Here is a 14,885-nt window from a genome sequence, read left to right on the forward strand (position 1 = left end):
TTACTTTATTATTTTTTCCCCAAAATGTCAGTTAAATGAAATGTCATTAATTAGTACAAACACTGACAATTTAAAAAATATCAAGAAGCTGAGTAGGAAAAGCATGTCATGACAGCTTGAAATACCTTAATAAAAAAAAAAAAACTTAACATTCCAAGTATTAATATTTATAGAATTTATATCAGGATATAGGCCTCCCTCATGCTTTGTCATGATTATTCTACCATGCTATGTATTTTTCAAGTCCATATTATAAAGATATGAAAAGCTTAAGTATGCTAATCTAATTTTCAGAAATTTTTTTTTTTGTCTTTTATGGCTTGCTGTGGAATGACTACCCTACTCCAAGTTTTCAATCTGCTCACCTGTCACCTGCCCTCAACAAAGTTGGGTGCAGAATGTCAGCACCAGTGATACCAGCAGGGATTAGCAGATGAGATTCAAGGCTGCTCCCATTTTCTGGGTGAACGTGCAGAACTAATGTGACAGGGAAAGTGTGGTTCCTGGTGCTTTTAATTTTGGAAGGGATTGTTCCCAATTTATCCCCACCCCATTCAGGCATCTGATGCAAGTACATGCTATGCCCAGATCTTATGTGATGGAGTTATTTGAGCATTGCCTTATAGATCCTCAGGAAAGAGACTGTAATAATGTAGAAGTAGTTGGCAGTTTGAGATCTGTCTGCTGCAGTTATAGGAGATCACATCAAGGGGGAGATGCACCTGCCCAAAATGAAATGGTGAGCCCCAGATTTTTGAGGATGGGGGAAAGAGTTTGATTTAGTTACTTATATATTTATATATACTTATTAATATTTTTGCTATGACTTTGGCATTAAATGTGATACAGTAGAAAAAGCACAGACTTTGGTAGCAGGGTGACCTGTGTTTGGCTCTCCCTCTTACTAGCTGTGCAACCAATTAACTTCTTTGAACCTCAGTTTCTTCATATATAAGACAGGGGTACCACATACCTCAAATAGCTATTGAGATAAAATGAGTCACTGTAGTAGTACATCTAACCCAGTGAGTACATAAGGTAGAAATTCAACATATTAAAATATTAGATTCCTCACTTCTTATATTTAGTTTTCTTCTCAAGACAAGCCTTTTCTCGTGCCTTTGCACTTACTATTTCTGACATCTGGAACACTCTTTCTGCAGATCATTTCCATGGCTTATCATGTTATTTAGGTTTCTGTATAAGAGTCATGTATCTCCTGAAAAGGCATTCTCTATGTACTCTATCTAAAATTACCACCCTACTCCCCAGTCACTCTCTGTTTTCTTATTCCACTGTATTTTTCTTCACATAATGTACCACCTGAAATTATAATATATATAATTTATTTATTGTGTTTCCTCCACTAGAACATATGCTCTGTGAGGTCAGAGACCTTATCAATCCATCTTATTGCTTTATCACCTAGCATGTACAGTAGGTGCATGATAAATATTAATTCAATAAAATGAATGCTTGAACCAACTGAGATGCTTCCTAGTACCGGGGAAGAACCCCTGGCAGAATGCAGGAAGGAAGTTGTATCGGGAAGCAGTAGCATTCTGCCTTTGTGGAAAGGATGTTCCCACATTGAAAGCCAGATGAGAAGTAGGCCTGTGAATTACTCTTGCATCTTTCTGACTTCTTTCTGTCTCTTAGAGGAGCTCCTTTGATTGAACTTTAGATATAACTACCTTTATCTTGTTAGACTCTTTATACCTTTTGGAATTTGACTATAAGCAGGCTTTTCAGATTATAGAGTTCTAATATATCATATACTGTACATGTCACATACTATTCACTGAAATCACCTGGATTTTCTCCTAGTTGGTAAGTATATCGTTATTTTTTCTCAGCCACATCATGCTAATAACCCTATTAATATAGTTTCATTTTAAAACATAATGAATAGAAGACTGGTATGTTTTACAAAAGAAGAGAAGTGCAGCATATTGTAGTGGTTAAGGGCTTGGGGTCTACATTCAGGCAGAACTAAGTTCTAGTTTCTGCTCTACCTTTTACTTCTCTATGACCTTAGGCAAGTTGCTTAATCTCTCTAAAACTCAATTTCCTCATCTACAAAATGATATTATAATAGTATCTTCCAGACTGTGCACAGTCACTCACGCCTGTAATCCCAGTACTTTGGAAGGCCGAGGCAGGAGGACCTCTTGAAGCCAGGAGTTTGAGACCAGCCTGGGCAACATAATGAGACCCCTGTCTCTACAAAAAAATTTAAAAGCCACGTGTGGTGGCGCATGCCTGTAGTCCCAGCTACTCAGGAGGCTGAGGCAGGAGGATTGCTTGAGCCCATGAATTTGAGGTTGCAGTGAGCTATGATGATGCCACTGCACTCTAGTCTGGGTAACAGAGCAAGACCTTGTCTCAAAAAAAAAAAAAAAAGTATCTTTCACATAGTTTTGTTGTGAGAATTAAATAAGCTGATGCATACATGTCTTCGCCATTTTATAAGTATTATTACACAATACGGAGACCTTTAACTTTGCATATTTTAATAGCTTAAATTAGATTTTCATAAACTTATCCTTTGTAAGTTACTAGGTTAGATGTATAAGTAGCCCAGATTTACTAACCTAGAAAGGTACTTCATTTAAAGTTATACCTTTATGCTTGACAGTATTCAGATTAAATAGAAAATACTTATCATTTTTTGGTATTACAGGTTGAATATCCTTTATCTCAACTTTATTTGGATTTCATCTGTTTTCCCACTAATGTCCTTTTTCTATTCCAAGATCTCATCCAGGATACCGTATTGCATTTAGTCATATGATTTTTAGATAGTGGATCAATAGGATCCCAAGTAGAATTTATTTTTCTTTTCTCACTTCCACTTCTTCCTTTTTGTCTTAATTTTGGATTTGAATTTCTTTTTCTGGCAAAAGATAAATGGACCTTTTTGGGTCCTTTAACCACTGCTTCTGTATTGACAGCATAGAATTTGGGGAGCTTGCTTTGAACACTCACTGTATATTTAATGTTAATAATAAATGGGTGCTTATTCTTTTGCCTTTCTGAGTCTTGCTCTTTATAATTACCAGAGTATGCTTCACTGACTACATGTTCCTGAACTGCCTTCTAAAGGACAATAGTGGCCAGGCACAGTGGCTTCATGCCTGTAATCCTAGCACTCTGGGAGAGCGAGGTGAGAGGATCACTTGAGGTCAGGAGTTTGAGACCAGTCTGAGCAAGAGTAAGACCCCGCATCTCTACTAAAAATAGAAAAAAAAAAAAAAAAAAAAAGCCAGGTGTGGTGGTGCATGCCTGTACTCCAGCTACTTGGGAAGCTGAGGCAGGAGATCACTTGAGCCCAGGAGTTTGAGGTTGCTGTGAGCTAGGCTGACGCCACAGCACTCTAGCCTGGGCTACAGAGTGAGACTCTGGCTCAAAAAAAAAAAAAAAAAAAAGACAGTAGTTTCCTTTCCCGTTCACCTCCACCTTTTCTTTCCCTTCCTTTCATCTCTTCTCCTACCTACCCCACCAAGAACAACTTCGGATATGATTTTAAATAAGGATGTTTTGATACAAGATTTTTTATGATACTTTACAGAATAAAATATCTTATTGGAGGTGCAGCATCAGATTATTAGCATTTCTTACTTTTGCCTTAGAGAAAATCTGTCTGATGTAAATGCCTCTAGTGAAACATTTATAATCTGTAGTATAGTTTTACAAAGCACTTCTCATGTACATTGTGTTGTTTTTTTGTTTTTCTGTGCTTCAACGGGCAAGGATTAGTTTTCAAAATTGTTTTATAGTGAGAAAATTGAGGCTAAAAGAAGTTAAGTGGCTTGGTTATGTAGCAACCAAACTAGGACTGGAATCTGTGTGTTCTGATTCTTTCTCTGATACTCTTTGGTCTCCCCTTAAAGGTCAATTCTATAGGTGTATTGCATTCGCTTGAAACTTATAAAATATTTCTATAACCAACCCCAAATGCAGTGGTCACCCCCTTTCCCAGAAATCATAGTTTAGTTGACAGTAAACCCTTTCTGGTTAAGGGTAGGGCTAATTGTAGAACACATTGGATCTTTAAAATGCTGTTGTTTATATTAAAAACAAGCCAGGGATACGTTTTTGGAGCAGTGTACACTGTGCTAACCCATTTAGGCTGGTTTTCCAAGTTGAGGGAAGAAAATTAATTGTGAAAAGGACTAGAGAAACTTAGTGTTTAGAAAGCTTAAGAAAATTATATATAAGAAGCAGTAGAGGAAATTTCATGGGACAGGGTAGGGATCAAGAACCAGAAAGCAAGAGAGGCAGTGGAACCAAATTAAGGAACACAAGAGACAGCTTTCTTTTATATCTTTCTAGGCTGTATCAGGAAAGACTTACAGGAGCGTACAGTAAGTAAGGGCCCAGAGAAGTATTACTTTTAGGGAATAATATCAGGAAATTGCTTGAAACTTTAGTAGAAACTGATCATGAAGATAAAATATCTTTAAGGCCCAGTTTTTATGTTTACTAGTTCTACCCTGCATAGAAAGGATCTTGTTTCTGTTTCTCTCTGACTTCCAGTGTTGGACAGTATCACCTTTGTGCTCTCATTAACACCTAAAAATACATAACTATTTTAATTTTGTTTTTAAGAAAGCAATATCTATTTTTTAGTATTTATGCATACATACATGTCACACATAATGCCAGATAAGACTTGAATTCGTCAAGTACTCTTAGTAGTAGGTCAGGCCCACTTTTGGCATGTGTGCTAGGAAAGTTGTACTTCCTATGTCTTTTTAAGTAAAGTCTGTATTGTAGACATTAATATCTTTTTTATAGCATTGTAATTATTCATTTTGAATCCTTTTTTTCCATCAGACTTAAGAGCTCCTAAGAATGAGAACCATGTCTTATTTAGATTTGTATGTTTATTGAGAATGAGGTAGGTTGTGATTCTTGAGGAGATAAACTCAAATACTCCTTATTCTAAATCATCTAAATAAGCATCATGCAATTTAATTAAAATGTAGAAATCCTCTAGTATTAGTTTTATTTGGAATGCTAGAAATGGCATCTACTAATTTACTTTCTAGTATATTGGAAATAAAATATTTTAATATTTTAGTGTGAAGGATACTTTTGTCATGAAAACGGATGCTTTCAAACTTGGTTCCAGCCAGACCAGTCTTTCAATTGATTGTTTTTGGGTAACCGTTTCCTCCTCCGAAGTGTGAGAGCCTCCATAGGTTAGAGCCAAATATCTGAGTGGGGGAAGAGAGAAGATTTTTGAGGAGTATTTTTGTCTGCCTTTTGGTTTCCTCAAGCATATAAACATCATTGATTTTCTAACACAGCAGTTTTTTGACTAGCTTATAATTCCTAGTCAAAGAGCATTTCCCTTACTTGTCAACAAGTTTGTTTAGGAGCCTTTTCTATTTTTTTTTTGAGACAGAGTCTCACTCTCTTGTCTGGGCTAGAGTGCCATGGCGTCAGCCTAGCTCACAGCAACCTCAAACTCCTGGGCTCAAGTGATCCTCCTGCCTCAGCCTCCCAGGTAGCTGGGACTACAGGCAAGTGCCACCATGCCTGACTGCTAATTTTTTCTATTTTTAGTTGTTTGGCTAATTTCTTTCTATTTTTACTAGTTTTAGTAGACACGGGGTCTCGCTCTTGCTCAGGCTGGTTCGAACTCCTGAGCTCAAACGATCCGCCCACCTCGGCCTCCCAGAGTGCTAGGATTACAGGCGTGAGCCACCGCGCCCGGCCTAGGATCCTTTTCTAATACATATTCTGAAAAGCTGTGGCCAGATTCATTGTCATTTGATTAAAAGTTTCATGAGAAAAAACTTGTCAGTATTCTTCAGTTACGGTTGGAGTGTCCCTACAGTCTGAGAAACTTCTGTGAGAGGATTTACTGAACAAAGGATGCTGTGGAGGGCGATGGGTTTTGGTTATTTTTGCTATCCTCTCATTCTCATGCTAACCCCCTCCCTATTTTTTTCTGCTTCTTTTTAACTTATACTTTGTCTTCTGATTTTAGAAGCCTTGTGGTATTCAAGGTGGGAGCAGCAGACCAAACTGTGCATTTCCCTTTCCTGTGAAATCCAGGACTAATGACCAGTGGAAGCCACATAGCTGGGCTTGAGAAAACTTTTTATTCCTTTTTCTTTCCAGTCCTGATTGATCCTGCTGTTTGATATGTCCAGTTCTTGGGCATTACCCCTTTAATGCCATCAACGTGCTTCCATGGTCTTGCAGGGCAGAAATACATTAAGGTCACTCCTTCGTTTTGATTTCCCAAGTAGCCAGTTATTCAGATAGCAATTGGAGGCTTTTGTTTGAGGCAGATGAAAAACCTGCTTATTTCCACGGAGAGTGGAAAAACCTAGAGTTTTTTACTTTATGGTTTGGTTTCTTTTCTTTTTATTCTAATTCATTTCTGTCAGGCAACTCAGTTGATTCACCATCCATCAGCTTTAAAGACATCTGGTCATGTATATATAGGCTGTTCGCATAGACCCAGTTAGAAACATGACATATTAAATTTGTGAAATTTAATAACAATAAAGGTACAAAGACTTAAGCTTGTGTACAAATAGGTATTTTTGTTTAGTTTTTATTGATTTCGGAAGTGGGGGGAAATATAAATAGGGATGTACAGTGACAGAGATTATGTCAAATTCCTATTCTCTTGAATCTCCGTAGACTAGTACTGTCTGTGAAAATAATCATTTGTTTTAGATATTTTTTAGTGAGTGTGGTTGTGCATTAAATTTATGGCCTCTGAAATATTCTCCTGATTTGGGTAACTTTTGCAGTGAACACAGAACATATGGCTCTATGGTATTTACTAGAAGTGAGTTTGAAATGGTTTCTTCTAAAATGAATAATCCTAAAGTCTGGAAATGTAAAGGCATTCTATTTAGAGTACTTAGAATTAAGAGGAATTAAGATAGACTAAGGAAATGGAAACTTCATATAAACAGCCCTTTCTTTGTAGTTGAAATTCTAAGAAGAAGGATCACTGTAAATCTACACAGCTAAGCAGATAAATTACAAAATAAAATGAAGTATAGGTTGGCTGCCATAATTCTGAGTTTACTGCTTTGGTCTTATTTCCCCTTCTTGTAAACATTGTTAGAGTTAGCAGGAGAGGGTTATGCAGTGTATAAAACAACACATACCTACAATCAGGTTGTTATAATAACCAAGATAACAGTGATATAGGGTAAATTCCATTATTTGAGTGGGGAACTTGGTCAGGTTTTAGATAAGCAGAGTTCAGAGTTTTAACTTCCAGGAGGGACAAGATAGAATTTTCAGATAACTGAACTTTAGTTTTAGAGATGAAAAAGGTTTGTTAGATAAGCCTTCTTTGAACTAGAACTGTGTATATATATGTATGTGTGTATATATATATCTGTGTATAAATATATATACACATTTACTGTATACATGTATATGTGTGCATGTGTTTGTATGTATATGTATATATAAAAACTGAATACATAGGCCTTTACTGTGCTCTCCATAAGAAACTTGAATCAGAAATTTATTAAAGAACAAATGTGAAAAAAAAAAAAACAAATGTGTTAGCTTTCATAGACTTACATTTTTGTTTTCATGAAGGAAGAAATTTTTTAATCAAGAAGTTTGCATAATATCCCTTATCGTCCTATCTGTATATAGTTTACTTAAGAAGGCTACTGATGTATATTTCAAAATTGTTTTTGGATAATAGCAAATGCTTTCATTAATTATTGTTTCTTTGAAGTGTCCAGATTTATTGAATTAGTTTCCCTATTCTCTGAAATAAATTTAATTTGTTATATTTAATCATTTTCTCATAGCTTTTCTTACAGTGGGCCTTAGAAACATTATAAAAGATGACAAACATTTGCTCTTTTATCCATTTTATACTTTATCCTGCTTGGCCCTCCCTTTTCTTCCCTACAAAGAGATGTATTGCATGCATACTATGAAGTGCCCACACTTGAGAGTAACAGAGACCTGGGTATAAATCCTAGTTCCAGCACTTTTGAGCTATGTGACAGAAGGCAAATTTTAAAGGTCTAATCCTTAGTTTTCTCATCTGCAAAATGGAGATAATAGTTGCACCATCACAGGGCTTTTTTTAAAGGATATTAGTTAAAACCATGTCAATAATTTAACACAGGGACTGACCCATAGTAATACACTCAGTGCTCTTAACTATTATTATTTGTATTTTATCAGTGTAATTATTATTGTTGCTGATCTATGGTTATAATTTATTCTGAGATCAAGTTCCTAGATTAAATTTGGTTTATTGAAGTTGGTCATCTCAACTCCTTTGACCCTGGTCTGAACCATCCATTTTCCTTAGCCCTTTTTTCTGTCTCACCAGAGAATGAGCCCAGGTGATCACATTCCATGCCTGTCACCTCAGCAGAGCAGGCTTCCAGAAGATCCTGAAGAAGTAAAGTAAGGAGCCCAGCTTCTAGAATCAGAATGCTTGGGTCCAAATCCTGTTCTACCTCTTGTTAGTGAGATTACCTTAGGTAAATTACTTAATCCCCCTGGGCTTATTTCCCTTATCTGTAAAATGGGATTAATGATACCTATCTTCATATAGATGTTATGAAGATTAAATGAGTTAAAAGTATGTAGAACAGTGTCTGGCACAGAGTACATGCTCAATAAATGTCAGCTACTAGTGTAGCTGTTGCCATTTTTATCATTTAATTCTCCAGGGCTTTGTTTTTTTTTTTTTTTTGAGACAGAGTCTCACTGTGTTGCCCGGGCTAGAGTGCCGTGGCATCATCCTAGCTCACAGCAACCTCAAACTCTTGGGCTCAAGCGATCCTCCTGCCTCAGCCTCCCGCGTAGCTGGGACTACAGGCATGTGCCACCATGCCCGGCTAATTTTTTCTATATATTTTTAGTTGTCCAATTAATTTCTTTCTAATTTTAGTAGAGACGGGGTCTCGCTCTTGCTCAGGCTGGTTTCGAACTCCTGAGCTCAAACAATCCGCCCGCCTCGGCCTCCCAGAGAGCTAGGATTACAGGCGTGAGCCACCGCGCCCGGCCCAGGGCTTTGTTTTTAACAATGTTAATTTGTAAAATAATAACCTCTTGGTTAGATTTCTCAGACTATATATATCACCCAGTCAATGGAGTTGAGATCCAGTTCAAGAAACAATTATTAATATATGTAGGCATTTAAGTGCTGTGGGGGGGCATTTATCAAAAAGATATATTCCCTGCTCTCCAGGAGTTTATAAACTGGTAAGAGAGATAAGATATGTTCAGGGGGTAACTATTATGCATGGCAAAATACTACTATCCTTTTTATAACACATAAAAGGTAGCTTACAGGAGGTCTGGAGTAATTCTCAATGCTGGGGAGTGAATTGGAAGTTCAGATGAAGAGGGCAGAAAGTTCATGGTACTTGAAGAAGAGTAACTGGACACCTTTGATGGGATGGCTTAGAATGAGAGAGACACAGCACAGGTAAGAACACACCAGGGAACTATCACTGTAGCAGGGGAAAGAGGGGTGAGGTAAAACTGGTAAGAGAGGACCGTGAGAAGGTGGGGTTGAAATTGGCTCGAACATTTTTGTATTAATTCTGGAGAGGATAGTGATACCATTAAAGAGGATATGGGAAGCAGATTAGGTTTTTAGGAGAAAGACAAATTCTACTTTGGATCTCTAGAATTTGAGATGTAGGTAGGAGCTCTAGTTATGGTTTTGCCATTCTTGGAGGCCTCCCTAAAATCTGCTCTGTGGATGGAAAAGTCAGATATTAAGACATTATGATTCCCAATAGATGCAAGTTTCCCTCAGATGTGACTCGCAGGGCCCCTACAATTGAAGACTTACTATGTAAGGAGACTTTCCTTGGCCCATGGGACCCTCCTAACCCTCCTTCTCGGAACATTTTCTCACTTAGTCTCTGAATGACAGCTGTGCCATCGTCATTCTGCGTAGTGTATGGTTGTAACACCCTTTTGGTTTCATTGGCTTTTGAAATAGAGATGACTGATTTTTAACTTTAAAAAAAATCCCTATTAAGTTGTTTGATTAAGCAGTGTTGCCAGAGTAGAAATAGGAGAAATACCCATCATTCTCTTCTGGTCCGGATGTGCTTTGAGTCATCTTGCTTGGTTGTTTTACCTCAACAGAAAAAGGCTCTAAGTGAAGAGGAAGAAGAAAAGAGGTATATTAATGGTAAAATATTTTCTAGTCTAGAAAAATCCATTGCTTGGTGAAATAGCTGTAATTTTTAGATACAAAAGAGAAGAGTATACAAACAACCAGTACTTCCTGATCTATGTGAGTAGCTGTTTCATTCACTATACTTACGGTGGTAAACATTTGCTAACAAAGTGTAGAGCATCTGGAAAGCTTTTTCTGCTGGATGGTGGTCCTCATTATGATATTTTCTTTGAGTTTTGAATTGCTGTTTTTTAGTCTTAAGAGGAGGACCCAGTGTTGTAGGAAGTTTTGAGCAAGAGGCAAGACTCTGGTACTTTGTGGATTGTTATCGCCCTGCAAGACCCTTCGCAACTTCCTCTCGCCGCCCACAGCAGAATACGGAAACCCTGCTGTATCAGACCACTTCTGCAATTACAGACAGTCGCAATTCAAGGGGATCCTTCTTTAACACTACATTTTTCTGTTTTTAAGACACATTTGAAAATGTGTCTTTTGAGGTGGAATACTCTGCTGACCCTTCATTTGTCCTTTCTCTTTGCTGCCCTGCAGTGCTGCAGTTGAAGCTCCAGCAGCGCCGGACCCGGGAAGAACTGGTGAGCCAAGGGATCATGCCGCGTAAGTGCCTCTCTCTTTCTCTCTCAGCATTTGACAGAGTTGCTTTTAGGACATGGTTGTGTGTACCCAGTATGCCATGGGAAATACCTAATGTAAAACAAGGACTACAGGTTTTGTTTTCCATTCTTTCCTTTCTTGTGCTTTTCCAACTTCAGGGACTCTCAGTTGCTAAATAGTTAAGATAACTAACTGATCAAGTTCAGTGAAACGAACATTAGGTTTAAAGCTTGCCGTTGAATCATCCTTAGCTTTGGAATTGCACCTTTAAAAGGGTTGCCAAGCCCTGTACAGTTCCATTTATCGGAGGGGCAGATCTTGAGCTGGAGGTTGCAGTATTGTGAGGAAGAACCCACTTTTTGTATATGTTTTGCCTTTGTGTTCAGGTTCTTAGGAAGAGAAACCTCTTACCATCTGGTATTTTGAATCAACCACAGTTTTCTTTAGAGTGAGGTCCTCAGATACCCTAAGGCTGGCAGGGGTGTGAGCATGGCTGAGTGGAGTAGTTCACAGTGCTGGGCCCAGTAGGTGCAGAACTTCATCCCTTAGGGGAGAAATGAAACCAAACCTTGGAATCTGTTACAAGTAAGAAAATTTGCTCTTAATACTAACAGCATCATAAAGGGAGTAGAAGCTAGAGCCAACAAGATACTGCTCTTTCTGACATTTCTTTTTTAAGTCATTATCAGAGAACACAGGCTCTCCCTCTTTTCTGTTTGTATGTTAATCACCAGTTGAATATGCTCTAATGAAGTTAAAAAAAAAAATGTCTTACAACTACTTGTGGCTTTATAATGGGAGAACTGATGTTTTTTCACTTTAACTCAATACCTGCTGACCTACTGCCACCGTATTTTCCTTTCATTTACTCATTCATTCAGAATGTTTAAGTACCTAATATGTGCCAGTTGATACAGCAAGATAAATCTGGTTCCTGCTGTCAGATTTATATTTAGAAGGGCAAGATCGGTAATAAACAAGGAGACAAATAAATAAGATAATTTCGGAGCATGGTAAGTGCTGTCAAATAAATGAACTGGTTGGTGTGTTAACAAGTAATAGGAATAAGATGGGGTCACTTTGGATAAGATGGTTAAGGAAGGCCTCCCTGAAAAGGAAATATTTGAGCTGAGATCTAAAGGATGAGATGGAGCCAGCCATTCAGAAAGCAGGGAGAGGGCTCAAGGGAGGAAAAAAAGCCTAAGGGCCCAGTGCAGGTGAGAGCTTGACGTGTTTAAAGAGCACCAAGGAAGCCAACATGGCTGCAGCATGGTGGAGGCGGAGTGTGGGGTAAGTGAAGACAGGCAAGGTCCCTTTCACCAAGGACATCATGTATTTAGTGTCTACTTTGTGCCCAGGGGAGTCCTAGATGCTATAAAGATTAAAGAAATAAGAGGCAGGGTACCTGCCTTCAAGACATTTAACAGCCACAATTTGGGTAGCCAAAATTTACCCAAACACAAAATAAAGAGCAGTTGAATGCTCACTGTAATTACAGTACTAGTTCTGAGAGAATAATGCTACTTCTCAGGATTTGTACTATGTTCAGGATCTAAAAGTCATGCACAGGGTGTCTTTCATTCTTTTTCCTGTCTTTAATAACAGGGACTAGTGGAGATTGTCATTTAACAGGATTTATCAATTACAGTCTCCTTGCTTAGCATTTTTTGTAGTATTCCATGTTGTTAAGACGAATGATGCTTCAGTTATCGTAGTTATCTGCTTATGTGCCTGTATTTCCAACTAGACCATGAACTCTCTTGAGAAAGTATCTTATTTATATTTCTGTCCTCAGTGCCTGGCGCTGAATGAATGAAGACAGCCAGTTGTAAAGTGCCATGTGTGCTTGTGTGTATGAGAGAGAAAGACAGACAGACAGAAACCGATACCAGTCTGTTTCAAACCTGTAGGAATTCTGGGCACAGAATTTGAAATGCTTCCATTCTGTCAGAAGCCCAGATTCTAAAATTGTTCTGAATATCTAACTGTATACTTTGGGCTGTTCTCTTTATTTGTGAAGTGAGAATAATTGCCTTTCCTGTAGGAACAGAAATGACCCACTTCTATGAGAATATTGCATTTTCCCATATACCAAGAGCCACCCGCCTTCAGCTATGGACACAATCTTGTTATTATGCTTTTCTAATTAAAGCAGTAAGTTGTAAACGCTTGCATTCTGAAAGAGAATGTTGAGGCCTAGGAGTAGTTTCAAGTGTGAATTCCCTACTCATCCATGTACCTGTTGATACATGGATTGATGAGGCTCATTTTTTTTGCCAGCCCCACTGCAGGTGAGTGACCCTCCCACATTACGACTCTGTGTCCCCTCACTCCTGTTGTAATTTTCAGCATCCTCTGCCTCCCTGACACCCCTTCACCCTGCTGTCTTCCACTCTATGTCTTTTAAAGAAAATGTGAAGAGTACTGGGGAAAAATCATAAATAGCATATTTGGAGATTTGGAGACCTGAAAAAGTCACATCTCATTTGAAGTACTTCCTTCCATTCCCATTCTGTTGGCCTGAGGAGTTTCTTAAAAGAGCCCTTATATTAATATTGAAGTTTGTTGTACAACTTAGGAGTTAGGCAGGGCCCTCAAGCTAGGGAAAAAAACAAGATAGTCATGGCTATATTTTGTCTTATATTTTGTCATTTCTGGTTTGTACCTTTTATCAAATTCTTCTCATTCCAGTCTTTTCTAGCTCTGGGAAGGAAAAAACCCATCCACCTCATTTCCCAGTACACTCACACACAGTTGCCATGTAGGACTGGCTGTCAGTATTGACATCATATCTGTAGGACTCAATGTGCTTCAGTGGCTCCCTTCCCTTCAGGGTTGTTCATGTTTCTGTATATTATTCAAAGTTGGGTTGTGGACTTTCCATAAAGTTTAGAGCAACGGTCCCCAACCTTTTTGGCACCAGGGACCAGTTTAATGGAAGACGATTTTTCCAGTGGGCGGGGGAGGCAGAGCTCAGGTGGTGATGTGAGCGATGGGGAGTGGCTGTGAATATGCTTGCTCAATCGCCACTCACCTCTTGCTGTGTGGCCCCCCGGTTCCTAAATTTCATGGAAGACAATTTTTCCATGGGCAGGGGAAGGGGGAAGTGGAGCTCTGTGGCCCAGTCCCTAACAGGCCATGGACCAGTATTGGTCTGCGGCCCAGGGATTGGGGACCACAGGTTTAGAGGATTAAAGAGTTCCCCAGTTCTCACATAGCTCTTTCTTTACTGCTTGCTCGATATGTTCTGTTCATGGCATCTTAACTGTAGGGTATAGAAGTTGAACAGAATCATTTCCCAGTATCCTTTATTATTCTCACTATGTAAACATGTTTCGAATTTAACTCCACTTAAACTCTACCACATACAGAGGCTCACATAGTCTGGGCCCTGAATTTTTACTAATGATGTCTGAAGCTTCTGTATGTCTTGAGTGAGAGGGAAGATGGCACAGATAGGGAGCTAGTCTTCAAGTCCAAGGGTTAAGACCAGGAATGCTGCCATATTCAGGATGATGACTCGCAGAGGAGAAGGATCACGTGTGGTACACTCTGTTCTCAAACAAAGCTTCCCCCGCAGCCTTTCTCTTTGACATTTAAAGGTGTACAAGGTCATAAGGTTAAGGTGAAAATTAAGAAAAATGTTCTGGCAGTGAAAGCTGTTACAGAGAAATAACCTTTTAAAGGAAAACATGGAAGTTCTCCTGACCCAGACAAATGAGGAATAAGTCTCCTATAATTTTTCTGGATGTGAGAGAATCTTCTCTCTTCCTTCTCAGTCTTTTGTTATTTCATTGAGAATCCTTGAAAAAAAACATGGAGTAGCATGTTTCTAGTGCTACAGTTAACCTCAAATCATTCATTTTCCCATGTGCGAGTAGTAGAAAAACTTTGATATCTCGGCAAGCACATGAAGAAATAATTATGCTCTGTCTTCTTCAGTGAGCTTGTTTTTTTCATTTTAAATGGCATTTCTGTGCATCCACGACAGAGTTAAGAAATTTCTTCTTACCTCTGACAAAAGGTTTTTAATGCTTGAAAGTGTCAGGGTTGATCACTATGATCTGTTTTCCTCTGAAGCTAAAATTCTTTTTTTTTTTTTTTTTTTTTT

General features: G+C 38.4%; 1 protein-coding gene across 2 annotated transcripts in view; it reads left to right on the forward strand.

Annotated features, from left to right (window-relative positions):
- The window catches only part of MKL1 (megakaryoblastic leukemia (translocation) 1), a 182,671-nt gene that overhangs the window by 128,269 nt on the left and 39,517 nt on the right, over positions 1–14,885 (forward strand). For both annotated transcript variants that reach the window (XM_012638086.1, XM_012638085.1), the window contains exon 3: positions 10,712–10,777. In XM_012638086.1, the coding sequence (XP_012493540.1) occupies positions 10,771–10,777 (7 nt within the window). In that variant the 5' untranslated portion in view covers positions 10,712–10,770. The remainder of the gene's footprint in view (positions 1–10,711; positions 10,778–14,885) is intronic.

The sequence above is a fragment of the Propithecus coquereli genome, unplaced genomic scaffold, assembly GCF_000956105.1.
Source record: "Propithecus coquereli isolate 6110/MARCELLA unplaced genomic scaffold, Pcoq_1.0 Scaffold126, whole genome shotgun sequence".
Classification (NCBI taxonomy): Eukaryota; Metazoa; Chordata; class Mammalia; order Primates; family Indriidae; genus Propithecus; species Propithecus coquereli.